We start from the raw sequence: 26,625 nt of genomic DNA, 5'->3' as shown, positions 1-26,625 counted from the left end.
AATTGACTTTGGAATTAATTACACCATTCTAGGTAGCTTTCTCCATCACCGAGCACAAATATAACATCACAAGGAGTTGGGATTGCACAGAGTAGCTATTTGAAAAGTGTTTTGTCATCAGAACGCGACAAGGTGGGGAAGCACCAAGGGGTACATTGGAAGTGCATGATCTTTTGACTCCTAGGATTGGATAGCCTTATGGTTAAATAGGATAGGATAGGATAGGATAGGATAGGATAGGATAGGATAGGATAGGTGATAATCATGGACACAAATATGATTGGATGGATGGACGGATGGACAGACAGAAAACATGGACACAAACATGGACATGGAAAGAGATACTATGTATGTATTAGAATGTAGGTATTAAAATGATAGATTGACATTCTTTAGAATATGATTGTTCTGGTTTCAAGTCTATATGTTTATGTATCATTTTCTCCAACCACATGTGTATTTTAGTCCAGTATTTTTTAGCTTCAGGACAGGTCCACCACATGTGGTAGAATGTGCCCGGCGTATGTTGACACTTCCAGCATTTTTCAGACTTGTTCTTCGACATTCTTGCTATTCTCGATGGGGATAAGTGCCACCTATAAAACATCTTATACAAGTTTTCTTTATATGCAGTTGACATTGTCATTTTATAATTTTGAGTCCACAATTTTTGCCACAATTTTGGCAGCAGATTCGGACAGTGAGGAGGTTGGGGAGGAACATGGGCCTGGAGTCTGGGGAAGTCTCGGATGAGGGCTCTGTGTCAGAGGCAGAGAGGGGGCCAGGGTCGTCTGACAGTTATCAGCTACCTTCGGAGTCAGACATCAGTGAGGCAGACGAACAGCTGGAGCCTGTTCCCAGTGTGTGCATAAGCAAAAGGAACAGCTAAAGAACAGGGGTCGACTTGGGAGTAAGGCCACAGGTGGACGATGAATGGCCCCTCCCAGAGGAAATAAAAGAGGAGCGAAAGGGGAGTGGAGTTTGCAGGAGGCCATTAGTTCCCTTCATTGGTTCGTGACTCTCCGAGACTCCTGGCCAAGTTCTGCAGCTCTCCAAGCCAGAGAAGGTCTGTGACTGTAAATCCTCCCTTGAAAGGCTTTGCTGGATGTGAAGGAGCAGAATTCCAGTCAATTAATGAAAGGGGTTTTTGTCGGGACCTGGAGTTTGCTTCAGGCTCTTGGGAAGCTTCCGTCAGAACAATTGTGGTCAAAAACAACTGTACAACAGTAGCACTGTTTAAAATAGCATATCTATTTGTTTTCACTTTTGTTTTTATGGCACGTGAAATGCCAGGACAATTACACTGCATTCAATATATTTAAAGGTAAACGATTAAAATATACTTTTAAAAAAATGACTGCACCAGTTTCTGTTAATGCTGGGAATGGGGAAGAAGAACCATTCATTTCCCTTATTGTAAAGGAAATGGTTTTGTTGTCAAAGATAACTGAACTATATATATATTGTCTACCGCTATGCCGGCTGAGTTCATTCCAAGCTGCTCTGCTCTCCCCGTCATTCATTTATCTATTTATAACCGAGAATACATAGTCTTAATTGTAGGGGAAGAGAGTTGAGAGCCTTGGAATATCCACCCTAGTTTTCCTCTCAGAAATGTCCTTTTTCTTCTTCTTCAATGAATAATAGGTTGTAAAATCATCAGACATTTTGCTCATGCCTTCTTCCTTTTGGTTTCGTTTCTGCAGGGAACACGGTCAGCAACTTGATTTTCATTCTCCCTCCCATCTATGGCGCAATTCAGAGTTACAAAGATGGCCTTGAGAAACGCTACCTAATGGCTTACTTGTGTGTCACAGGTTCGTGAGCGCCTCCTCTGTTCTATGGCGGGGTCCGATCGAATGTTTTTTTTTTCTCCGACTTCAGTGCGATCTCTCGTTTGAATGTCCAGCCTGGGGGCCCACACGAAATATCGCTGGAATAGTGTGGCATTGTTGAAACTTTTAGCCTGGAGGAATAATGTGAGCTCTTCTAAGAATTTTTTTTATCCGACAGCTTTTCTCCCCCAAATCTGCTTTAGAATTTCATGACATTCTTATCTATCTATCTGTCTGTCTTCTATCTGTCTGTGTGTCTATCTATCATCTATATCTTTAGCTACATCTGTCCATCATCTATCCATCCATCCACCCACCCACCCACCTACCTACCTACCTACCTATCTACGTCCACCTACCCATCCATTCATCTATTGTCTGTCCATCCATCTATCTATCTCCATCTACCCATCCATCCATTCATCTATTGTCTGTCTGCCCATCCATCTATCTATCTCTCCATCCACCCATCCATCCATTCATCTATTGTCTGTCCGCCCATCCATCTATCTATCTATCTCCATCCACCCATCCGTCCATTTATCTATTATCTGTCTGCCCATCCATCTATCTATCTATCTCTCCACCCACCCACCCATCCATTCATTTATTATCTGTCCCCCCCATCCCTCCATCTATCTATCTCCATCCACCCATCCATCCATTCATCTATTGTCTGTCCATCCATCCGTCTATCCATTCACCTATTGTCAGTCCATCCATCCGTCCATCTATCTCCATCCACCCATCCGTCCATTCATCTATTGTCTGTCCACCCACCCACCCACCCACCCACCCACCTACCAAATGTATTGGCCATTAAAAAAAAACATATTAAAACATTTTTACCTGTACTGTAAAACAGTACAGGTAGTCCTCAACTTACAACAATTTGTTTAGTGACCATTCTACATGCCTTTGGACATCCCAAGACGCCTTATTGGTGAGCGGGGCGACATATACATTTCATGATACATAAATTAAGGGGGGGGGAAGGGTTGGGGAAACGTGTCAATGTATCAAAAGCAGTAAATCTGTCTCCTAGTTGGAATTCCACTCATCATCCTTTCTCATTTGGATTTCAGCCGTGGGCCTGGGATCCTGGTGCTTCCACATGACTCTGAAGTATGAAATGCAGGTTAGTAGCCCTTGGAAAAAGTGTGCACATTTTGTGTCCATGGCCAAGTGACATGCCTGGATCTGTTTTGCTTTCTGGGTTGACTGGTAGGGGTGCATTCATAGTGTGTTTTGCTGGGGACTATGTGCTCTCGTTTTCAACAACTAGTGAACCAAATATTCCAGTAACAACCATGTTATGGATAGTTAAAATACTTTATCCAAGAGTCCAGAAAACGATACAGAAGGATTGACTAATATAGAATAAAATACATGTTTGGAGTCCTAGTGGACATTCACTTAAATAGGAGCCAGCCGTGTGCTGCAGCCGCCAAAAAAGCCAACACAGTTCTAGGCTGCATCAACGGGGGGGATAGAATCAAGATCACGTGAAGGGTTAATACCACTCTACAATGCCTTGGTAAGATCACACCTGGAGTACTGCATTCAGTTTTGGTCGCCATGATGTAGAAAAGATGTGGAGACTCTGGAAAGAGTGCAGAGAAGAGCAAGAAAGATGATTAGGAGACTGGAGACTAAAACATATGAATAATGGTTGCAGGAACTGCGTGTGTCTAGTTTAATGAAAAGAAGGACTAGGGAAGACATGATAGCATCTTCCAATATCTCAGGGGCTGCCCCAAAGAAGAGGGAGTCAAACTATTTTCCAAGGCACCTGAGGGTAGAACAAGAAGCAATGGGTGGAAACTAATCAAGGAGAGAAGCAACCTGGAATTAAGGAGAAATTTCCTGATATTTAGAACAATTAACCAGTGGAACAGCTTGCCTCCAGAAGTTGTAGGTGCTTCATCACTGGAGGTTTTCAAGAAGAGATTGGACAGTCACCTGGCTGAAATGATACAGGGTCTCCTGTTTGAGCAGGGGGTTGGACTAGAAGACCTCCAAGATCCCTTCCAACTCTCTTATTCTGTTGTTCTAATTGTGCAAAACAGCAGTTTTATTGAAAGCTAGGATTAGCCACAAATAGGTCTCCCTTGAAGAACCCGAAAGAGATGAGCTGTGAGAAAATTTCCAGTTTGATTCACTGCTTTGCCAAAAACCTATGAGGCCACTGTTTCAACCTCTGTGTGAATACCTGCAGTTATTAAGTGAATCACGTGGTCGTTAAGTAAATTCTCCTTGCCCTCTTGACTCTGCTGTCAGAAGCCGGCTGGGAAAGTCACAAATGGCAATCACATGACCTTGGCATGCCACAACCCTCATCATTACATGCCAAGGGCCTAAATTTTGATCGCATGACCAGGGAGATGGTGCGGAACGGTCATAAGTGTGAGGAACAGTCGTTAAGTCACTTTTTTTCAGTGTCGTCGTAACTTCGAATGGTTGCAAGTTGAAGCTGCACCAGAGAAGGGCAAGAGTATATATCCAATTGGTTGTGATGTTGTTGCCCCTACAGTGGTTACACACCCTTGTCCCAACACTGCATGCAATCCAAACTGTTTACACAAATACACACACACACACACACACACACATATACAGCCAAGTGCCAAATCTTAGTGACACAATTGCCAAAACCCAGTCGCAGAGCTACTCGCAATTCTAAGGGAGAGCACACAACAGTTGCGGTAAAATAGCTTAACTGAATTTAAAAAACAACAACATTAATTCCCTTACGCAACCACCCGCCAATTTAAAGTATGAAAACGTTGGGTCCAACTGCTTTGCGTTTTCTTCTCCGTTGAGTTCTTAGCTCCCCTCCTCAAAAAAAGAAAAATCAATGGTGACCCTTTTCACTGAAAGTTGCCCTGTTCTGACCAAATACTTTGCAGTTTTGCCCTCTTTGGGAGCCGCCATCTTCCTTGGAGTCTTTTCTGTAAGCGTCAATAATCTTTTTGTTCTGCTTTTTGCAGCTATTGGACGAGTTGCCCATGATCTACAGTTGTTGTGTTTTTGTCTATTGCTTGTAAGTATCTCTCATCAGTTTCTCCTTCATAAATGAGTAACAGTCCAGAGTTCCTCGCAGGCTTAACGTTTATCTCACTCACATAGACATGGTTGCTAAAACAGCTGTTGGAGATACAGGGAGGGACTAGAATTCTCCATCTCCTGGTACTCGGCCCAGTCACCCAACTGGCTTTCATGGCTAAGGCAAAACTAGAACTCGCCATCTCACCCTCTCCTGGTGGTTGGCTCAAAATGAGTCAGCCAGCTTTCATGGCAGGATTTTCACTGAGCTACAACTCACCATCTCCTAGTGATTGACTCAAAGTCACCCACCTGGCTTTTATAGCTATGGTAGGACTAGAAATCACTATCTCCTGGTGATTGATTCAAAGACACCCAGCTTGTTTTCATGCCTAAGTTGGCACTAGAACATGCCAACTCCTGGGCCTTGGCCCAAAGTCACCCAGCCATCTTTGATGCCTAAGGTGGCACTAGAATTCACCCTCTCCTGGTTTCTAGCCTGGGGCCTAGTTTTAGGCAAGGCAGTGGGGATTCTTGGAAATTACAGAAAATGTCGGTAACTTGTATGTCAATAAAGGAATTGACAATATTTTTCGCTTCGTTATTTTTTATCATTTTTAGCCTTTGCATTTTTAAAGATTGAATTTTCCTGCAAATGGAAGTGGCTAGAGCGGATTGAATGCTGATGCTAGACAATAGTGGGACGCGGTGGCTCAGTGGCTAAGACGCTGAGCTTGTTGATCAGAAAGGTTGGCAGTTCAAATCCCTAGCGCCGCGTAACAGAGTGAGTTCCCATTACTTGTCCCAGCTTCTGCCAACCTAGCAGTTCGAAAGCATGCAGAAATGCAAATAGAAAAATAGAAACCACCTTTGGTGGGAAGGGAACGGCGTTCCGTGCGCCTTTGGCGTTGAGTCATGCCGGCCACATGACCATGGAGACATCTTCGGGCAGCGCTGGCTCTTCGGCTTTGAAAGGGAGATGAGCACCGCCCCTTAGAGTCAGGAACGACGAGCACATATGTGCAAGAGGAACCTAAACAGTAGTAATTCTGAGAGAAAAATAAGCATCCATGTTTGACATCATATATTTTTTCCCAGTACCTCTCAAACAAACTCAATCCTTTTTCTTTAAGCCTTTTCCCCCCAATAAATTTCTTTGGTACTAAATTTATCAAAACATTATTAACACCTGTGCTCTTGTGACAATTGAATGGAGCTGCAAAATCCATAATGTGCTTTGAACATTTGATTTTTCCCTGTTTTTTTTTCTCTAATCTTAGCTGTACTAAAATCATGGTCTCCTTTTATAATACTGGTTAACACACAGGAGGGAGAGTTTCCTCATAAGGTAGCACTTTTGCTAATGTGAAACACTTTTGTTCTTGGTATATTCCACGCCCCTTGCTTTATTATACGTGGATCTAATTTTAGAGAAGGGGGAAAAACACACACAAAAATTCTTTTGTGATGAGTAGAAAGCGTATTCCTTGAAGAATGACTAAAATAGGGTATGCCTCTGATCGAAACAAGTTTGACAAGTTTGCAATTCAGGTTTGCTAAAGCTGAAAAACAAAACGGAAACACGGGAATAAATTCAGATCCCCTTCATTTGGAAAAGGTGTGTTATTTTCTTCCCCTCCCATGTTACCCTTGGCTTTGCAAGTTATCAGCTTTTCTGCAGAACCATAGAATGAAGCGGGATCTCGGCTACTTCCCACAAGCTTGAGTCTTTCGTAATTTTAATCGGTTTTTATATACGTACATTTTATGATAATAGAAGCCTCCCACCGCCACTTCACACTACTGGATGGGCGGCCTATAAATTTAATGAATAATAATAATTCCGCATCGGCAGGAACTTACAAATGAGATCCCTTTAACCATTCGGATTTTACACTCCAGAGGGAATTTAAAACTGCGCAAACGAGTTTTGTTGCTCTTGGTCTCCCCCCAAAAAACCTCCTGTTCGAAAGCCCGAGGACAAATAGTGCGTTAAGGATTTATTTGGTCTTCCTTTTGCATCCTTAAACCTTCTTGTTGGTGTTTGTTTCAGGTATGAATGCTTCAAGTACAAGAAAACAATCAACTACCCTCTTCTCTTTCTACTACTAGCCTACAGCATTGGCGTCAGCATAGTAAGCAAGATTTGTTTTACCCAAAACTATTTTTATAAGGAGGGGTGGGGTGCTTGCAAACCGAGGACCCACTCACTGCGTTCCTTTCCCATCTGCATTTCAGGCAGTCCTCGGCTTCACGACCATCACTCTCTACATGGGGCTTCCCTTGAAATGCACCCGGAGGCTGCAGTTGGTCCAGAACGCAGCCGCGCGGGTAATTATGGGGAGTACTAGGTACTCCCACGTGACACCGCTCCTGCGCGAGCTGCACTGGCTTCCTGTGGCCTATCGGGTGCGTTTCAAGGTTTTGATAACTATCTTTAAAGCGCTCCATGGCTTAGGACCTAGTTACTTGCGGGATCGTATTCTGCCCCATACATCCCTGCGACCAATTCGCTCGCACAGAGAGGGGCTCCTCCAGGTGCCGTCCGCTAGACAATGTCGTGGGGCGGCGCCTAGGAGTAGAGCCTTCTCTGTGGCGGGCCCAGCCCTGTGGAATGACCTCCCTCCGGATATTAGGAATACCTCTGACCTCCGCTCCTTCCGTATTAAGCTTAAGACCCACCTATTCCAAGCAGCTGGCCTGGCTCAACTTTGATTTAACCATATCGCTCCTGACGGGTTTTTAACTGGGTATTTTAATTACATTTAATTTCTAGGGGTTTTAAATACAGTATTTTAATTGTTTTTATCAATCGATCTCCTCCTTTTGTATGTCTGTATGTTTTAGTGTACCTTTGTTATATGTTTGTTTTGTTTACATATTTATTTCGAATGTTTCGTTGTACGCCGCCCCGAGTCCTTCGGGAGAGGGTGCGGCTAAGAAATAAATATATTATTATTATATTATTATTATCACTGAGCCCAAAATACCCAGTGCTAAGTTAGTCGAGTTGTTAAGTGGGTCAGGTCCCGTTTCACGAGCGCTCTTCCCGCAGTTCTTAAGCGAATCGCTGCGGCCGTTAAGTTAGGAACATGGCTGTTAAGTGAATTTGGCTCCCCCGTTGACTTTGCTTGTCAGAAAGTCACAAAAAGTGAGATCACATGACCCAGGGGAGACTGCAGCCGTCGTGAATATGAACCATTTGCCGAGCTGTCAGAGTTTGTTGCATAACTTCAAATCCAGAAGCACAGATGCAGCAGGATTCATTAACTTCTTTTTATACATAAGAATAAATGAATAAATGTACAATACCAACAGGTGGCTCTTCCAGGTAAACACAAGGTAGGAGAGTTACAGGCAAACACAAGGAATCAGCTTCATTTCAGCAGACAAGCCCAGACTGCTAGTTTACTTCTCAGAGCAGCAGACTGCTTAAGTTTCTGTTTCAATTCTCTGCACAGACTCAGATCTGTTTAAGCTCCCATTGGCTGACTTAGTTGCTGTTGCCTATTCATTGGCTGACCTTGTTCCCTTGTCTCTCCCAGACGTAAATATTTCAACACAAACGTCCAAATTTTGATCAGGTGACCATGGGGATTCTGCAATGGCCATGTGAAAAATGGTCATAACTCCCTTTTTCAGTGCTGTCGTAACTTCAAACAGTCACTAAGCGAATGATTGTTCCACGCCACTGTACTGTAGCATGGAAAAGCATTTTTTTTTGTGGCAGCGATGGTGAATTTTCCCAAACAAGAAGCATCTGTAGCTTTGTTTCTCGACCTCTTCAACTTTTAAGCTGGGTGGACTTCAACTCCCAGAATTCCCTAGCCAGCCACAGCTAGATGTAGCATTCTGGGAGTTGAAGTCCACCCAGCCTAAAAGTTGAAGAGGTTGAAAAATAATCTGTAGTCTGTTGGAAGAGAATCATAACCTCACAATCGTGACCTTGCCAGGTCGCTTCCATCCCATTCCTGATCAGCTGGTTTTGCTTTCAGCCCTATTAACTAAATTGAAGATGTAACCCAGGGGTGTCCAAACTTGGGAACTTTAAGACTTGTGGACTTCAACTCCCAGAATTCCCCAGCCAGCATGGCTGGCTGGGGAATTCTGGGAGTTGAAGTCCACAAGTCTTAAAGTTCCCAAGTTTGGACACCCCTGATGTAACCGCTGCCTTCACCGAGCTTGTTTAATTTGAACGGTGATTAATTTGGTGTGTGTGTGTGTGTGTGGCTTGACGTGTCAGGCTAACTCAGCCTGTTTAGTTAATGACTAATTTGTTCAACTATAGGTTTAGGCCAGAAAATGAATGACTCAGTAAAATAGTGTAAGGCGTCAACCTGGCCAGTGAATGTCTAGGTATCACCCTAGCAAATTGGGGAGGTGAAGGAAGGAAGAGAAGAAGAAGAAGAAAGAGGAAGGAGGAAGAAGAAGGGAGTAAAATGTGGCCTAGGTAAGGCAGAAGGACACAGTTGAGCTTCCCTGTAGCTTGGTGCCCTCCCAAGCAACATTTCTCAAACCTTGAAGATATATGGACTTCAACTCCTAGAATTCCCCAGCCGGCATGGAGAACATTGGTCTAAGCCACGGGTGTCAAATTGGCGGCCTGCAGGTCAGATGTCCACCCCAGCTTGGCAACATCATGAAACGTCACGGGATGGCAACGGGATGCCACGGGTTTGACACCCGTGGTCTAAGCAGTGTCCTCAACCACAGTTTGAACTTTTCAGCCAGTTCTGTCTTCTTCACCATCCATTCCTCTGCTGGGGGTCTTGCCATATACCTGTCCACCTTTGTGCGTAAAATAATATTGCTGTCGTTTGTCATATACGAAAACCACCATGGTTTTTCCCCCAATTGTTTTATCCATCAGTCCCAAGCGGATGAGAATGTCTTGTCTTTGCTTTTTGCAGGTATACCTAAACTGGAAACAGCCTGTGTTCCATCAGGTAAATTGTTTTGTTTATTTCTGTTTCAACTTAGGAAATGTTATTGACATGTCCAGTTGTAAAAAAAAAAAATCTCCCAGTCTAGTGATGGTGAACTTTTTCGGCACTGAGCATTGTCTGGGACGCAACCTGGAAGAGGAGCTGCCCAGGGAGCAGGCACATGCCAGAAAATGCACTTTCTGGTGAGAACATGCACACCGGCCAGCTGGACTTTCAGTTTCTGGCATGTATGCGAGCGCAACAATCAGCTGGCTGATGCGCATGTTCAGGCCGGAAAACGAAAGACCAGCTTTTCCCGTTCCGGGCACTGCCGCACACGTGAAGGCAGCTGATCGTTGCACGCGCATGCGAGCCAGAAACCCGGAAGAGGAACGGGCCAGACGACATGGCTCGGCAAGTCCGTCACCACTGTCCTAGTCTCTTGAATGTGGATATGTCAGGTGTCACATTCCGGCGTTCACGTTGAATGCAAACAGAGAGTCAGTTTGGTGAAAAACTTTATCTAATAATTAATAATTTATTAGATTTCTAGACCGCCCCCTCTCCCCGAAGGGACTCGGGGCGGTGAGTAATCTAATATTACGTGATAACCAGCCCTAAATGACAATGATACAAAGGTAAGCAAATCCAAGTCAGTTCTAACCAAATTAACCCCATCACTCATACATATACCATTACCCCACCCAGCTCCATCCACAACTCCACCCGGATGACACCCAACCACCCTCACCAATCACCGTGACCCACACCCTCAGCCACACCCCCACTCAGTGTCATCATAGCCTCCTTCCTGGATAGCCGCATCCGAGCAGAAGAGTTATGTCAGAGTAGGCATTTGCACCCGAGTAGAAAAGTTCCTCTACAAAGTAGTGAGGGAAGCCTTACAGAGCCACATGCAGCTACAGGCTCCGGCAACATCAGAGAGTCCACATCAACGTGGCAGCGTTGGTGGCGTGTAAGCATGGCCGAGCGGACGTGGCGATGGATGGGCTCCCCCCTGAATGGCAGCCCGAGGGCTGACATGCCGCCCCCCTTCCACTGGAGAGGACTCTGGAAGACAAAAAGCGCTATTAGCGGTATCCTCTATAGGTTTATCAGGGTATCGACGGTGGAACCGGGCGATCAGGCGTGGTGCGCGGACCTCAGGTGACCTCACCCACGATGCGTCAACATCCCTTGATGTGGACTCTCTGATGTTGGCAGAGCCTGTAGCTGCATGTGGCTCAGTAAGGCTTCCCGCCTGAATGGCAGCCCGAGCACTGACATTGGGCGTGAAAGGCAAGAACCCCACATAAACTTGATTTATTGCTTAAAAAAACCCTGTGCATAGGAACCTTATCAACTAACAGTCAGCACCTGCTAAGACTTAAATAAGGGTCAACTGAAGTCACAGGAAGTTGGACTTTGTTCTCTTGTGACACACACACGCACCCAAAAAGCTACTTACGACCCGGTCCCAGAGTTATGGCCCTGCGGTCGTTCACCCTTACGACTGATCGCAGGGAAGCCCGCAGTGCCTCCCCAGATATCTTCTCCCCCTTCCCCTTCCCTGCAGGCCTTGGGCCGTCTCCCTATCCCACCAGGTCCCGTTCTGCTTTCCTAATGCAGGAAATGGCTCAGTGGCTAAGAGGCTGAGCTTGTCGATCAGAAAAGGTCGGCAGTTCGGCGGTTCGAATCCCTAGCGCAGCGTAACGGAGTGAGCTCCCGTGACTTGTCCCAGCTTCTGCCACCCTAGCAGTTCGAAAGCACGTAAAAAATGCAAGTAGAAAATCAGGAACCACCTTTGGTGGGAAGGGAACAGCGTTTCGTGCGCCTTCGGGAGTTGAATCATGCCGGCCACATGACCACGGAGACGTCTTCGGACAGCGCTGGCTCTTCGGCTTTTGAAATGGAGATGAGCATTGCCCCCTAGAGTCGGGACCGACTAGCACATAAGTGCGAGGGGAACCTTTACCTTATCAGATATTGGAAGACTGTTATCATGTCACCCCTGGTCCTTCTTCTCACTAGACTAGACATACCCAATTCCTGCAACTGTTCTTCATACATTTTGGCCTCCAGTACCCCAAGTAATAGGATAAAAAAATAATAATAGGAGAAAAATACAGTAGTGCCCATTTTTTTTAAAGGTTTTGAGATGGAAAAATCTGAAACCCGAATAGCCAGCTCATTTTTCTAATAGCAGACATGATGATACCATTTTAAGTGCAATAAACTTTATGCTTATTTTTTCAATCTTCCAGTTGCATTCAATTTCACGTCCAAGAGGATGTGGATTTTGCCTGGGGCAGGAGGGGAGGGGAAATAAGATTTCCATATATACATAAAATATATTTTGCCTTGGATTTCTTAAACACCAAGACATCCGAGTGCTTAGGATTCTCCTTGGCCTTGCATTGTTTCCCTTTCCCACCTATTTGCCTGTCACTCAACCGCCTTACTTTTCTCTATCTCTGAATAAATCACTTTGCATGGGCGGGGGGTAAGGGACGGGAACTTGCCTTTCAGCAGAATTAAAATTGGACTGGGGTTCCACGGTGCCATGCCCATATTAGTAAGTGACTGGCAGTCTGGAATCCCACTTTGCCAAACAAAGCAGAGACGGTAAGGCTGGCACCGTAGAGTTCGTTTGCATGATATGGCAGCAATTACACTTTGCCCTCCCCATGTTCGTTATTCTAGATATTCTGTTTGTAGTAAGCACAATATCTAAATAACCCCCAGGAAGTCTTGGGACAAAATAACCCTTTTAATTATAAGCGCCTGTTTTGCAAAGGTTGCTTTTTGACTCTGTCATTATGCTACTGAGCCTTTTTGCCTTTGTTGGCTCATGATGGGAGTTGTAGTCCAGCAGGTTTGAGGAGGGCATTTTGCCACGTAAACAGAGGGAGGCTGTATATTTCTCCTAAAGCCATACTCCTTACCTTACAGGATTTACGACGACAATGGAGCCCGAAATTTATGTATCTTTTTATGTACACTGAGAGCATCTGCACCAAAGACAAATTCCTTGTGTACCCAATCACACTTGGCCAATAAAGAATTCTGTTCTGTTCTGTTCTCTATTCTGTTCTACTCTACTCTACTCTATTCTATTCTATTCCTTTCTTCCCTCCCTCATGCTCTATTCCTTCCTTCCTTCCTTCCTTTTTCCCTTCCTCGTGTATCTTGTCTTTTTGTGTACACTGAGGAGTACCAAAGACAAATTCCTTGTGTGTCCAATCACACTTGGCCAATAAAGAATTTTAACCTTCTAATCTAACGTCGTTTTGGCCACTTTTTACGAATTTGCTTGACACAGCTGTTAAGCGAATCACTGCAGTTGTTAAGTGAGTAACACAGTTACTCCCTCCCTGCTTTGTCAGATGGTCGCAAAAGGGGATTGTGTGACCCCAGGATGCTGCAACCATCATAAATATGAGCCAGTTGCCAAGCCCCTGAATTTTGATCGCGTGGCCACAGGGATGCAGCAGCGGTCATAAGTGTGAGGAAACGGTCATAAGTCACTTTTTTTCAGGTGGTTGTAACTTTGAACAGTCCCTAAACGAACGGTTGCAAGTTGAGAACTCCCTGCATTAGATTTCATTTACCATATTTTTCAGACTATAAGATACACTGGAGTATAAGACACACCACGATTTTGAAGAGGTAATTTAAAAAAAAAAATTTCTTTTTTCCACTCTGCAGGACTCCCATACCCTCTGCACGCCTCGTTTTTTTGCAAAACGAGCAAAAAACAGGCCGTTTTTTGCATATACACAAAAAAGGGGCATGCAGAGCTTTGGGAGGCTTGTAGAGTGCTCCTGGGGGCTAGGGGGAGGGCAAAAATGGCCTGTTTTTTGCTCATTTCTGCCCCCCACGGCCCCCAGGAGCACTCTGGAAGCCTCCTAAAGGCTATTCATGACCATTTTTGCAAAGGGGGCGGGGTTTCAGGAGGCCAAAAATGCTGTATTCAGTGTATAAGACGCACCCAGATTTTCATCCTCTTTTCTTAGGGAAAGGGGTGCGTCTTATACTCCGAAAAATAAGGTATGTCCTTTTGGCCACTTAAGGAGATGACAACAAGCTGCCGGATTCAGGCCACCCGAATAGAGCCATACAGATAGTCCTCGACTTACAAACATTCACTTAGCGACTATTTGAAGTTACAACAGCACTGAAATAACAACTTACTGACCTTTTCTTCCCCGGTGATCACCCCTACACCATCCCCGCGATCACGTGATCAAAATTCAGACGTTTAAGCAGCTGGCGCCTATTTATGACGGTTGCTGTGTCACGTGATCTCCTTTTGCGACCTTCTGATGAGCCAAAAACAGCTCCCATGCCCACTCGCTTCATCTCGATGTGATTTGATTTTTAGACTTTGCATTTCCAACGTAAACCCATCCGGGATCGTTTCTGTTTCATCCTCACTCTGGAATTCAAAAATTCAAAATTGAAAATGGATGAAATTTTCATTCAAAAAGCGGAGAAGTATGGATAAAAAAAATAACCCAGGAAGTGTAACCTTGTCTGATTTTGCTGGAAAAAACAAGCGCTGCGTTTTGGATATTGAATACTAACGCATTCACAAAATCTCTCTTTTTCTCTCTCGTTTCCCCCCCCCCCCCCCCCCCAGGTTATGTATGGGACATTGGTGGCTGTTATAGTTTTACGCTCCGTGTATATAGTGTTATGGTAAGTAAGGTGTTAACTACTTATAATAATAACACCAATAGTGTGGAAAGAGGGGAGAGGAGAGGGAGAGAGCAAGTGGAAGTAGAGAAGAGAGAGATGGCAGAGGGAAGAAAAGAGGTAGGGAGGAGGAGAGAGGGAGAGGAGAAAGGTGGAAGATGAAACAGACTATAAAATGGTGTATGGAAAGCAGAAGAGCAAATGAAAGTTGATGTGGCTTAACGGTAAGAGGAATTGATGTAATGTTGAATATTTTTTTAAAAAAATGTTAAGATGTAATGGTATACTTTGGATTATATGTATGTTAAAAAGTAAAAAAACGTTAAAGCACAAAAAAATGATAACACCAATAGCGTTAGCTAGTTAAGCAAGGAGACGGTTGCAGCTTAAGCAAGAGGTGTGAGCCGTGGAGGGAGAAATTTGAATTGCTGATTTTCTGATAACATTCAGCCTTCTGTTGCTCCACTGCCTGGGAATTGGCTCTGTGGGTTGAGTAACCAGGAAAAGAAAATATATAGCCTACAGCTGTGATGGCAAACCTATGGCATGCGTGCCAAAGGTGACACGCAGAGCCTTTTCTGTGGGCACGTGTGCCATCACCAGCTGCTGGATTCTGGCACAATGGCCAGCTGGTCTTCGCAGGCACTGGGGCGCTGGGAAACTGCCTGAAAAATGGCGTGAAAAAATGGCTTTTGGGGGCTGTTTTCAGGCAGTTTGGGGGCACTTTTTCAGGCCAAAAACACCCTGAAAACACTCCAAAAACGCCCAAAAAACAGGCATGCACACGGCAGCCAACTGGTCAGGTTTCCGGCGCTCCAGCATGTGCGTTCCGGTTTGGGCATTCGATGCCGAAAAGGCTCGCCATCACTGACCTACAAATCACTGTGTATCGACAACCCTATCACCGCAACTTGCAAACTATTGTGATCCCAGCTGCGTAATTAAAATGGGAGCACAACAGGGGTGAAATGCTACCAGTTCGGGCCAGGTTGCCCGAACCGGTAGTAGAAAATACTAAAAAAGCTAAAAAAAAGTTACAACGATCGCACACATCGCACAGCCAAAAACAGCAGGGTGGGAGGGTCCGTTTTTGCTGCCAGCAGGCTTCCTGACGCCTGCTAGGCCAAAAATGGGAGGTAGGGAAGTGCTGAGAAAGAAAGAAAGAAAGAAAGAAAGAAAGAAAGAAAGAAAGAAAGAAAGAAAGAAAGAAAGAAAGAAAGAAAGAAAGAAAGAAAGAAAGAAAGAAAGAAAGAAAGAAAGAAAGAAAGAAAGAAAGAAAGAAAGAAAGAAAGAAAAAAGAAAGAGAAAGAAAGAAAGAAAAAGAAAGAAAGGAGGGAGAGAGAAAGAAAGAAAGGGAGAGAGAAAGAAAGGAGGGAGAGATAAAGAAAGGAAGGAAGGAGAGAGAGAGAAAGAAAGAGAGAGGGAGTGGGGGGAAGGAGAGGAAGGTAGGACTACAAACCTGGCACTAGAAGCAGCTTCAGAGGATAATCCAGGGCTGGAAGGGACCTGGAGGTCATCTAGTCCAACCCTGCTCCAGCAGGACATTTGTTAAAGTGAGTTTTGGTCTTTTGATCCCCCCCCCCCCCCCCCCGTTACATGACTACATAGTCACATGACCCCCACCAAGCCACGCCCACAGAACCGGTAGTAAAAAAAAAAATGTAGATTTTGCCGCTGGAGCCCAGTTTTGCTAGACCAGTCGCTGAGGGGCAAATGGGCCAGGGAGCTTCTCCATCCAGGTGTGGTTGCTTAGATGCTGTACACAGGTAGACTTATCCTAGTTCACTTAGTGACCGTTGGAAGTGACAAATGCACTAAAAAAAGGAACTTGGGACTGTTTTTCACACTTCCAACCGTGCTTTGGTCACGTGATCAAAATTCGGACGCTTGGCGGACAACTCATATTTATGATGGGTTACATGATCCCCTTTTGCGACCTCCTGACAAGCAAAGCCAGTGGGGAAATTCACTTAACAACCGTGCTACTAATATAACAGCCATAGTGATCCACTTAGCAACTGCGGCAAGAAGAAAAGTCGTGGAATATGGGCGAAACTCACTTAACAAATTTTTCAACGAGCATCAATTTGAGACTCAAATTGTGGTCATAAGTCGAGGACCACCTGTGCCCTAACCCTCCCAATCTGCCATGCAGAATACAAATAAATCTTCTTAAGGAAGACCTGTCCCGAAATAGAATGAGGCGAAGTCCAAGTTGCTTTGAGAGACTTAATCCGTTTCTTCTTTCTTTTTTTTTTTTTTTTTTTTTTTATTAAAAGAGTTTTGTACAAACAAATTTTCCCCCTTTTCACCCCCCCCCCATACAATATAAATCTCATACAAATGCTATACCCCCCCGCAAAAATTCACATTCAAATATTATACCAAACACTTTACCCCCTCCCCACCCCCCATCTTAAAATAGATTACTCATAACCCCTCTCCTCCCAACAAAAACTATAGAGATTAGTCTTAAATTAATAATAACACATTGATCATTTTCTAAGCTAATTTAACATCTATAACTCTTAATATAAATTTCTCCTAGCCTAACAATGTTTCATTAGTCCCATCTTCTAATTTATTCATACATATATATTGCCCCACCCTCCACCCTAACCCTCCCCCACCTCCCGCACAAACCCACCCCCCTGACTTCCGCTGTATACCACTCTAATAATTCCAAACATCCCATATACTATTTACTCTGATCATCTATCGATCTAAACATTCTTACCTAAAGGCTAGATAATAACTCCTAGTCTGGTATTTATTCTGTATATAATCAATCCATTTTGCCCATTCCTGTGTGTAATCCTCCTGTTTCTGAGCTTTTAAGAAAGCTGAAATTTTTGCCATTTCAGCGAACCCCGCCACCTTCTGAATCCATTGATCAATTGTTGGCAAAAAATCTTTTTTCCAATGTTGCGCAATCAACAACCTAGCTGCTGTAACCATATACAAGGCCAATTTTGTTTCCCCTTTGGTAAAATCCTTAACTATACCCAATAAAAACATTTGTGGAGTGAATTGTATTCTTTTCTTAAATACATTCTGCATAACCCACCATATTTTTATCCAAAAAGCTTTAACCTTGTTGCAAGTCCACCATACATGAAAAAAGGTAGCATCTAAACACCCGCATCTCCAACATTTTGGTTGAACATTTGGGTACATGCATGATAATTTTTTAGGATCTAAATACCATCTGTAAAACATTTTATAAAAATTCTCCCTTAAATTCTGTGACTGTGTAAATTTAACATTCTGAACCCATATTTTTTCCCACGTTTCCAACATAACCACTTCCCCAAAATTCTGAGCCCATTTAATCATACAATCCTTAACCAATTCACTTTCTGAGTCTCTTTCTAACAGTACATTATATATTCTTTTAACTTGTTTTGGACCAGTCTCTTTTATCTGCTTAATCAGTTCCACTTCTTTATCCATAAAGCCGACCCTGCGATCTTCTTCCCATCTCTTCTGAAGCTGTATGTAATGTAACCAATTTAAAGTAATTCCTTCTTCCAACAGCTGTTCCAAAGTTTTTAACTTCCATTCGCCCCCATCAGCAATAAGCACATCTTTATATAAACAACCCCCGAGTGACTTAATATTCATAATCCCCATGGTGTCTGCAAGATCCAACCAAAGCGGTATTTTATAATCCCAATTGGGCCGGTGCTTCTTCCATATTCTCATCAAGGCACTACGGAGAACATGGTTGTTGAACACTTTATCCACCCTGTCTTCATAAAAAAGATATGCATGCCATCCCAGAACAAGATCATGGCCTTCTATATTGAGCAATTCCATTTTTGTTTTCCCAAACCAATCTGCTACATGCGTTAATACCGCAGCTTCATAATACAATCGAAGGTTTGGGAGTCTGAGGCCACCTCTTTCACGTGTATCTTGCATAATCTTCATCTTTACTCTCGGTTTTTTCTCCTTCCAAACAAATTTATTTAATGTTGTTTGCCAATTTAACAAGGTTTTATCTGACTTGAGCACCGGAATCATCTGGAATAGAAAGATAAATCTAGGTAGAATGTTCATTTTAATTGCTGAGATCCTTCCAAGCAAAGACAATTGTAACTTTTTCCACGCTTCAAGATCTTTCTGTATCTTTTGCCACAACACTTCATAGTTATTTGAGAAAAGTTTTGTGTTTGATTCTGAAATTTGTATTCCTAAATATTTAACGTTTCTTCTTTCCTTCCAGGGTTTATCCTTGGCTCCGAGGGTTGGGATATACCTCCCTGGCTGTTTTTTTGCTGGGCTTCCTCCTTTGGAACGTAGACAACATTTTCTGCGAGAAATTGCGGTAGGTGAATTTGGGGGGGCTGGGGGCTATTCCGTCCTCTTCTGGCTGGCTGGTAGAGGTCAGTCCGTTTCCTTCCGTCCGTTTGTGTCAGGGCGTGAAAAATCGGGACCGTCCAGCTAAGTTCCAGTGAAGCTGATTTATTGCACCTGCCTGTCCACCAGAGAGGGGCGCAGTGGCTAAGCGCAGTGGCTAAGACGTCGATCAGCCGGTGCAAACTGGCTGAATACCACCTCTGGTCCATACCAGCGGAGCCGGCCTTCTCTCATCTTCTCTATAATTGGTGCCACTCCAAAATGCTGTCGAATGGTGTCATTTGTGATGTAGTCAAGAAGGGAAGTGCCCAATATCCCATTCGCATTTCCGTGGCACAGAAAGAGCTTTCGTTCCCCATTGTTGCTGCCCAGCATTCAGGGCCATACAGTGCAACAGGGTGGATGGTTGTCTTGTAAATATTAGATTTAAGACGGGTTGGCTTTGTATATCCCAACCCTCGTAGCCCAACATGGTTAGGTTGGCAGGATCGGCAGCAGGTCCATCCTGCGGTATCTGGTTGGATGGGTAGAGACGCTTGGAAAAAGTCATCCCTCAGGAATGAGAATGAGGCATCTGGAAGCCTCTTGTCCTCAGAGAAGTTACATTATGCCTGACCATTGGGCAGCTTTACCCAGTTCCCATCTTGAAGACCTTGTTGTGGCCCGCCAGCGGCCAGCAAAGCTGACAGATTCGGACAGTGAGGAGGTTGAGGAGGAACATGGGCCAGTCCTGGAGTCTGGGGAAGGGCTCTGTGTCGGAGGCAGAGGGGGGGGCCAGGGCCGTATGCCAGTTATCAGCTGCCTTCGGAGTCAGACATCAGTGGGGCAGAACAGCTGGAGCCTGTTCCCAGTGTGCTCATGCACAGAGTGGCCAGACGAAGGGAACAGCTAAAGAACAGGGTCAACTCTGGAGTAAGGCTTGAAGATGATTGGCCCAGCCCCACCCCCAAGACATAAAAGAGGAGCGAACGGGATGTGAGCTTTTGCAGGAAGCAATTAGTTTGTCTGGTCGGTCCAAGCTTTGGAAAGTTCTGTTTGGCTTTGTGCTAAGTTTGGCCTTGTTCTCCATTTGGCAATTAGGTTTCAAGGGAGATAAGGTGGGTGTTTATCAACATTCCCCTGAACGACCGTGGCAACTCGAGCAGACATCTGTCGGACTCTTCACAGACTGTTTGTGAATCATTACGGGCTGTGAATGACCATAATTTACAGCCGTAGAAATAAAATAAGGTTTTGGGGACTAAGATTGTGATTTATGCTTACCCAGGAAGCCTGGGTCAGCCAGGGACATCTTTATTTTCTCCCTAGCCAGGGGATGCAACTTCTTAAAGGGATTCTTTTACAGATTCTCAAAGAAACCAGGGTTTGCTTCGAGGTTCCTTGGTCTTTGTAGGAGGCCGGGATCTAGAAGATGGCTTGGGAAACCAGTGGGTGACCTTGGCGATTGTGTCTCTCCACAGGGGGTTACGTGAGAGGCTGCCTCCGCTCGTGGGCGTTGTCACGCAGTTTCATGCTTGGTGGCACATCTTCACAGGACTCGGTTCCTACCTTCACATCCTGTTCAGGTATGTTTCCTTTCCTTTTACGGGGGTTTACACAATAGCATGGATGGATGGACGGATGGATGGATGGACATTGGAGAGGGAAGGAAAGAAGAGTGGATGAATGGATGGATGAATTCACATTGGAGAGGGATGGATGGATGGATGGATGGACATTGGAGAGGGAAGGAAAGAAGAGTGGATGAATGGATGGATGAATTCACATTGGAGAGGGATGGATGGATGGATGGATGGATGGATGGACTAGCTAGGGAAGGAAGGGTGGGTAGATGGACAGACATTGGATAGGGAAGGATGGATGGATGGATGGATGGATTCACATTGGAGAGGGATGGATGGATGGATGGATGGACATTGGATAGGGAAGGAAGGAAGAGTGGATGGATGGATGGATGGATGGATGGACTAGCTAGGGAAGGAAGGGTGGGTAGATGGACAGACATTGGATACGGAAGGATGGAAGGATGGATGGATGGATGGATTCACATTGGAGAGGGATGGATGGATGGATGGATGGACATTGGATAGGGAAGGAAGGAAGAGTGGATGGATGGATGGATGGATGGATGGATGGATGGATGGATGGATGGACTAGCTAGGGAAGGAAGGGTGGGTAGATGGACAGACATTGGATAGGGAAGGATGGAAGGATGGATTCACATTGGAGAGGGATGGATGGATGGATGGATGGATGGACATTGGATAGGGAAGGAAGGAAGAGTGGATGGATGGATGGATGGATGGATGGATGGATGGATGGATGGATGGACTAGCTAGGGAAGGAAGGGTGGGTAGATGGACAGACATTGGATAGGGAAGGATGGAAGGATGGATTCACATTGGAGAGGGATGGATGGATGGATGGATGGATGGACATTGGATAGGGAAGGAAGGAAGAGTGGATGGATGGATGGATGGATGGATGGATGGATGGACTAGCTAGGGAAGGAAGGGTGGGTAGATGGACAGACATTGGATAGGGAAGGATGGAAGGATGGATGGATGGATGGATTCACATTGGAGAGGGATGGATGGATGGATGGATGGATGGACATTGGATAGGGAAGGAAGGAAGAGTGGATGGATGGATGGATGGATGGATGGATGGACTAGCTAGGGAAGGAAGGGTGGGTAGATGGACAGACATTGGATAGGGAAGGATGGAAGGATGGATGGATGGATTCACATTGGAGAGGGATGGATGGATGGATGGACATTGGATAGGGAAGGAAGGAAGAGTGGATGGATGGATGGATGGATGGATGGACTAGCTAGGGAAGGAAGGGTGGGTAGATGGACAGACATTGGATAGGGAAGGATGGAAGGATGGATGGATGGATTCACATTGGAGAGGGATGGATGGATGGATGGATGGATGGACATTGGATAGGGAAGGAAGGAAGAGTGGATGGATGGATGGATGGATGGATGGATGGATGGATGGATGGACTAGCTAGGGAAGGAAGGGTGGGTAGATGGACAGACATTGGATAGGGAAGGATGGAAGGATGGATGGATGGATGGATTCACATTGGAGAGGGATGGATGGATGGATGGATGGACATTGGATAGGGAAGGAAGGAAGAGTGGATGGATGGATGGATGGATGGATGGATGGACTAGCTAGGGAAGGAAGGGTGGGTAGATGGACAGACATTGGATAGGGAAGGATGGATGGATGGATGGATGGATGAATGGATAGACATTGGATAGGGAAGGATGGAAGGAAGGTGGATGGATAGACATTGCAGAGGGAAGGAAGATGGATGGACGGACATTGGGTAGGGAAGGATGGAAGGAAGATGAAAGGACAGATGGGCAGACATTAGGGAGGGTGGACGGACGGGCAGATATTGGAGGGGGAAGGAAGGAAGGAAGGTGGAAGGATGGATCGGCAGACGAGGGAAGGAAGGAAGGAAGGTGGAAGGATGGATCGGCAGACGAGGGAAGGAAGGAAGGAAGGATCAGTCACAGCCTCCTAGCTGGTCCCAGAGGTGGAGCTGAGTTCAAGAGAGGACCAGGCAGTGAGGTTGACTCAAGCTGATTTATCCAAACTCTTTCTTTTAATCTCCTTTTCCCCCCTTTTCTTCTTCTGATTCTAGTTTATATTCCCGGACACTTTACCTGAAATGCAGGCCAAAGGTCAAGGTAAGGTGCTAAAGACCCTGTCCAGTGGGCTTTTCACCCCTTCCCCCCAATAGCTAAATAGCTTCTTAGGGCAAACCTGAAGTAGTGGATAAGTGATTTTTTTTTGTTTGTTTATTGTAGAGAAAAACAAAAGTTACGGCATATATAAAAGGTGCAGAGTCAATATAACTTTGAGAAGAGGATATAAGGGCTTTCTTCCTGCATCCAGAAATCTATTTATTTTCTTTTATTGCGTTGAAAGATTTGTCGCATTTAATGCTTGCGTTTGCTATTCCAACATTTGCAGAATAAACAATGTCTGTTTTCCCCCTTGAGAATTTGTTGACTTGTAATTTTATCCCAAAGCCTCTCGGCTTAAAAGACGCCTGAGAAAGTGGAGAAGCCGACAGGGTGATCCCAGCTACGGAGTTTGATTTATCAGTACAGGTAGTCCTCGGCTTGCGACCACAATTGAGCCACAAATGTCCGCGAAACATTTGTTAAAGTGAATTTTGCCCCGTTTTGTAACATTTCTTGCCACGGTTGTTAAGTGAACCGCTGCAGTTGTTCTATCAGTCACACAGATGTTAAGTGAATTGAGTCTCCCCATTGACCCTGCATGTCAGAAGGGCACAAAAAGGGAGCAGTTGGCCTCCAGGACGCTGCGACCGTCATAAATATGAATCAGTTGCCAAATGCCCAAATTGGTCATAAGTGTGAAAAACGGCCATACGTCCCTTTTTTCAGTGCCATTGTAACTTCCAACGGTCACTAAATGAACTCTGGTAAGTCAAGAACTACCTGTAACTCCAAATCGGAGTCTAGTTTGCTTAAGGCAGCCTATCGAAATGTCTTTTAACATCTTGAGGCTCTGCGTAACGACTTGATTAACTGACAAAAAATTGAATTAAAGGTAATCCTCGGTTTACAACCACTCATTCTGTGACCCTTCGAAGTTACAACGGTCTCTTCCAATGCACATAGATTTGATGAGCGGATGACAGGTCTCCTTGCGACACGAAGCTATCCGAATATCTCCTGTGCATATTTCTCTTGTCTCGTTGGATGGATTTATATTTATATTCCGGGCCTCTTTTGAATCCTGTATTATCAAGGGGAGCTCTTACTCAGTATGTAAGACACAGACCTTGGGTTGTTGGATGGAAGCAAAGCGCTGCTTTGTTATTTCAAAACAGGCCAAGAATAAAAATAAACCCATAAAGATAAATGCCTACAGCCCGAGTTTTATTCACTAGCCGTTCTTCCAGGAGCAAAAGGTAGCAACTCAATTTACAGTTGAGAGTTATAATGGCACTGAAAAAAAACACTAGAATCTAATCGGGATAGAGCTGGTGGAAGGGACTCTCGGAGGTCTTCCAGTCCAACCCCCTGCTCAAGCAGGAGACCCTAGAGCAGGGGTGTCCAAACTTGGGAACTTTAAGACTTGTGGACTTCAACTCCCAGAATTCCCCAGCCAGCACTGGCTGGGGAATTCTGGGAGTTGAAGTCCACAAGTCTTAAAGTTTCCAAGTTTGGACACCCCTGCCCTAGACCATTTCAGACAAGTGTCTGCCCAGTGTCTCCTGGGAGTTGAAGTCCACAGGTCTTAAACTGGTCAAGATTGAACACCCCTGACCCAGAGCATGGATGCAAACAGAAATACAAGATACAACCTTTTGGGTTTTCCCAAAGCTGCCAGTCTTTCCCTGAAATTATTTTTTTAAATTTTATTACTTTATTATGTTATTGGTTTGTTTTATTATTTTACTTTACTTTACCTTACCTTACCATGAATGAATGAATGGAAGGAATGAATGAATGAATGAATGAATGAATGAGCAAGCTGGAAAGGACCTTGGAGGTCTTCTAGACAAACCCCCTGCTCAAGCAGGAGAACCAATGCTATTTCAGATAAGGAAATTTCTCCTCAGTGCTAAGTTGCTTCTCTCCTTGATTAGTTTCCACCCATTGCTTCTTGTTCTGCCCTCAGGTGCCTTGGAGAATAGCTTGACTGCCTCTTCTTTGTGGCAACCCCTGAGATATTGGAAGACTGCTATCATGTCTCCCCTAGTCCTTCTTTTCATTAAACTAGACGTACCCAGTTCCTGCAACCGTTCTTCATATGTTTCAGCCTCCAGTCCCTGAATCCTCTTTGTCGCTCTTCTCTGCACTCTTTCTAGAGTCTCCACATCTTTTTTTATATCTTGGCCACCAAAACTGGATGCAATATTCCAAGTGTGGCCTTCCCAAGGCCTTATCTGTTAATAGTTGTCCCAAAGGTGTTTTATCAAAAGACAACTGGACGTTCTTGGTTTTTTCCCTTGAAGACATTTAGCTTCTCATCCAAGAAGGTTCTTCTGTTCTTCAGTCAGAAGTGAAGAAGCTTCTCGGGTGAGAAGCGAAACGTCTTCAAGGGGAAAAAATCCAAGAAAGCCCAGTTGCCTTTTGAAAAAACACCTCTGGGATTATCAGCATCTGGCTAAATCTCCTTTTGTTTTGGGAATGTTTCCTGCATTCTACGTAACCGAATTACAATACAGGCAGTCTTCGACTTGACAACATTTTGCTTAGGGACCGTTCAAAGTTGCAACGGCACTGAAAAATGTGACTTATGACCGGTTTTCACACTTAACGGCCGTTGCAGCATCCCTCTGGTCATGTGATCCAAGTTCAGGCACTTGGCAAAGGGCTTATATTTATGACGGCTGCAGTGTCCCGGGATTACGTGATAATCTTTCGTGACCTTCTGACAAGCAGAGTCAATGGGGAAGCTGGATTCACTTAACAACTGTGGCAAGAAAGGTCATAAAATGAGGCAAAACTCACTTAGGAAATGCCTGGCTTAAAAACGGGAAATTTGGGGCTCACTGAGCCCTGGTGGCGCAGTGGTGAGAATGCAGTATTGCAGGCTAATTCTGCCCACTGCCAGCAGTTGGTTCCTGACCGGCTGAAGGTTAATTTAGCATTTTGTCCTTCCGAGGTCGGTAAAATGAAAGACCAGATTGTTGGGGGCAAGAGGCTGACATTGTAAACCACTTGGAGAGGAAGGAAGGAAGGCAAAAGGACTACAAGGAAGGAAGGAAAAAGGACTACAAGGAAGGAAGGAAAAAGGACTACAAGGAAGGGAGGAAGGGAGGAAAAAGGACTACAAGGAAGGAAGGAAGGAAGGAAGGAAGGAAGGAAGGAAAAAGGACTACAAGGAAGGAAGGAAAAAGGACTACAAGGAAGGAAGGAAGGAAGGAAGGAAAAAGGACTACAAGGAAGGAAGGAATGACTACAAGGAAGGAAGAAAGAAAGGAAGTGAAAGACTACATGAAGGAAAGGAAGAAAGGAAAAGGACTACAAGGAAGAAAGAAAGGAAGGAAAAGGGACTACAAGGAAGGAAAGAAGGAAGGAAAAAGGACTACAAGGAAGGAAGGAAGGAAGGAAGGAAGGAAAAGGACTACCAGGAAGGAAGAAAGAAAGGGAAAAAGGACTAGAAGGAAGGAAGGGCCATGATGGCACAGTGGTTAGAATACAATATTGCAGGCTAACCCTATTCAGTGCCAGAAGTTCAATCCTGACCGCCTCAAGGTTAATTCAGCCTTTTGTCCTGAGGTCGTAAAACGAGGACCCAGATTGTTGGGGGCAAGAGGCTGACTCTAAACCAAGGCTGGGAAACACTGGAAAGCGGCATAGAAGTCCCTGTGCGATCGCTGTTGTGGTCAGAAGTCAACCTGTATTACTTTCTCCTCCCTCGGGTACAAACCTAGCATGCATAAGGCATATAGAGATAAGTACAGGGAGTCCTCTACTTACGGCCACAATTGAGTTCAACATTTCGGTTGCTAAGCGAGACAGTTGTTGAGTGAATTTTGCCCCATTTCACGACCTTCCTCGCCTCGGTTGTTAAGTTGGTAACCCGGTTGTTAAATGAATCTGGCTTTGTTCGTCAGAAGGTTGCAATGGGATCATGTGACCCCGGGACACTGCGGCCATCATAAGTATGAATCAGTTGCCAAACGTTTGAATTTTGATCATGTGAACGGGGGGATGATGCAACGGGGTTAAGTGTGAAAACCGGACACTTTT

The 26,625-nt window shown here is 44.8% G+C and overlaps 1 protein-coding gene across 3 annotated transcripts in view; it reads left to right on the top strand.

Moving 5' to 3' along the window:
* Positions 1-26,625, top strand: part of ACER3 (alkaline ceramidase 3) — a 41,957-nt gene that overhangs the window by 12,331 nt on the left and 3,001 nt on the right. Inside the window, exons 2-11 of one of the 3 annotated variants that reach the window (XM_081950175.1) lie at positions 1,707-1,817; positions 2,921-2,973; positions 4,826-4,878; positions 6,934-7,015; positions 9,791-9,826; positions 14,448-14,506; positions 18,732-18,833; positions 20,326-20,430; positions 22,530-22,575; positions 22,696-23,949. In XM_081950175.1, the coding sequence (XP_081806301.1) occupies positions 1,707-1,817; positions 2,921-2,973; positions 4,826-4,878; positions 6,934-7,015; positions 9,791-9,826; positions 14,448-14,506; positions 18,732-18,833; positions 20,326-20,430; positions 22,530-22,575; positions 22,696-22,743 (695 nt within the window). In that variant the 3' untranslated portion in view covers positions 22,744-23,949. Of the gene's footprint in view, positions 1-1,706; positions 1,818-2,920; positions 2,974-4,825; positions 4,879-6,933; positions 7,016-9,790; positions 9,827-14,447; positions 14,507-18,731; positions 18,834-20,325; positions 20,431-22,529; positions 22,576-22,695; positions 23,950-26,625 lie in introns of those variants that run through there. The other 2 variants (XM_081950174.1, XM_081950176.1) reach the window with 2 other exon arrangements.

Source organism: Natrix helvetica (assembly GCF_964273705.1).
Source record: "Natrix helvetica genome assembly, chromosome: 4".
NCBI lineage: Eukaryota > Metazoa > Chordata > Lepidosauria > Squamata > Natricidae > Natrix > Natrix helvetica.
The sequence above is the reverse complement of the archived record's forward strand: the minus strand, read 5'-3'. Positions and strand labels throughout refer to the sequence as shown.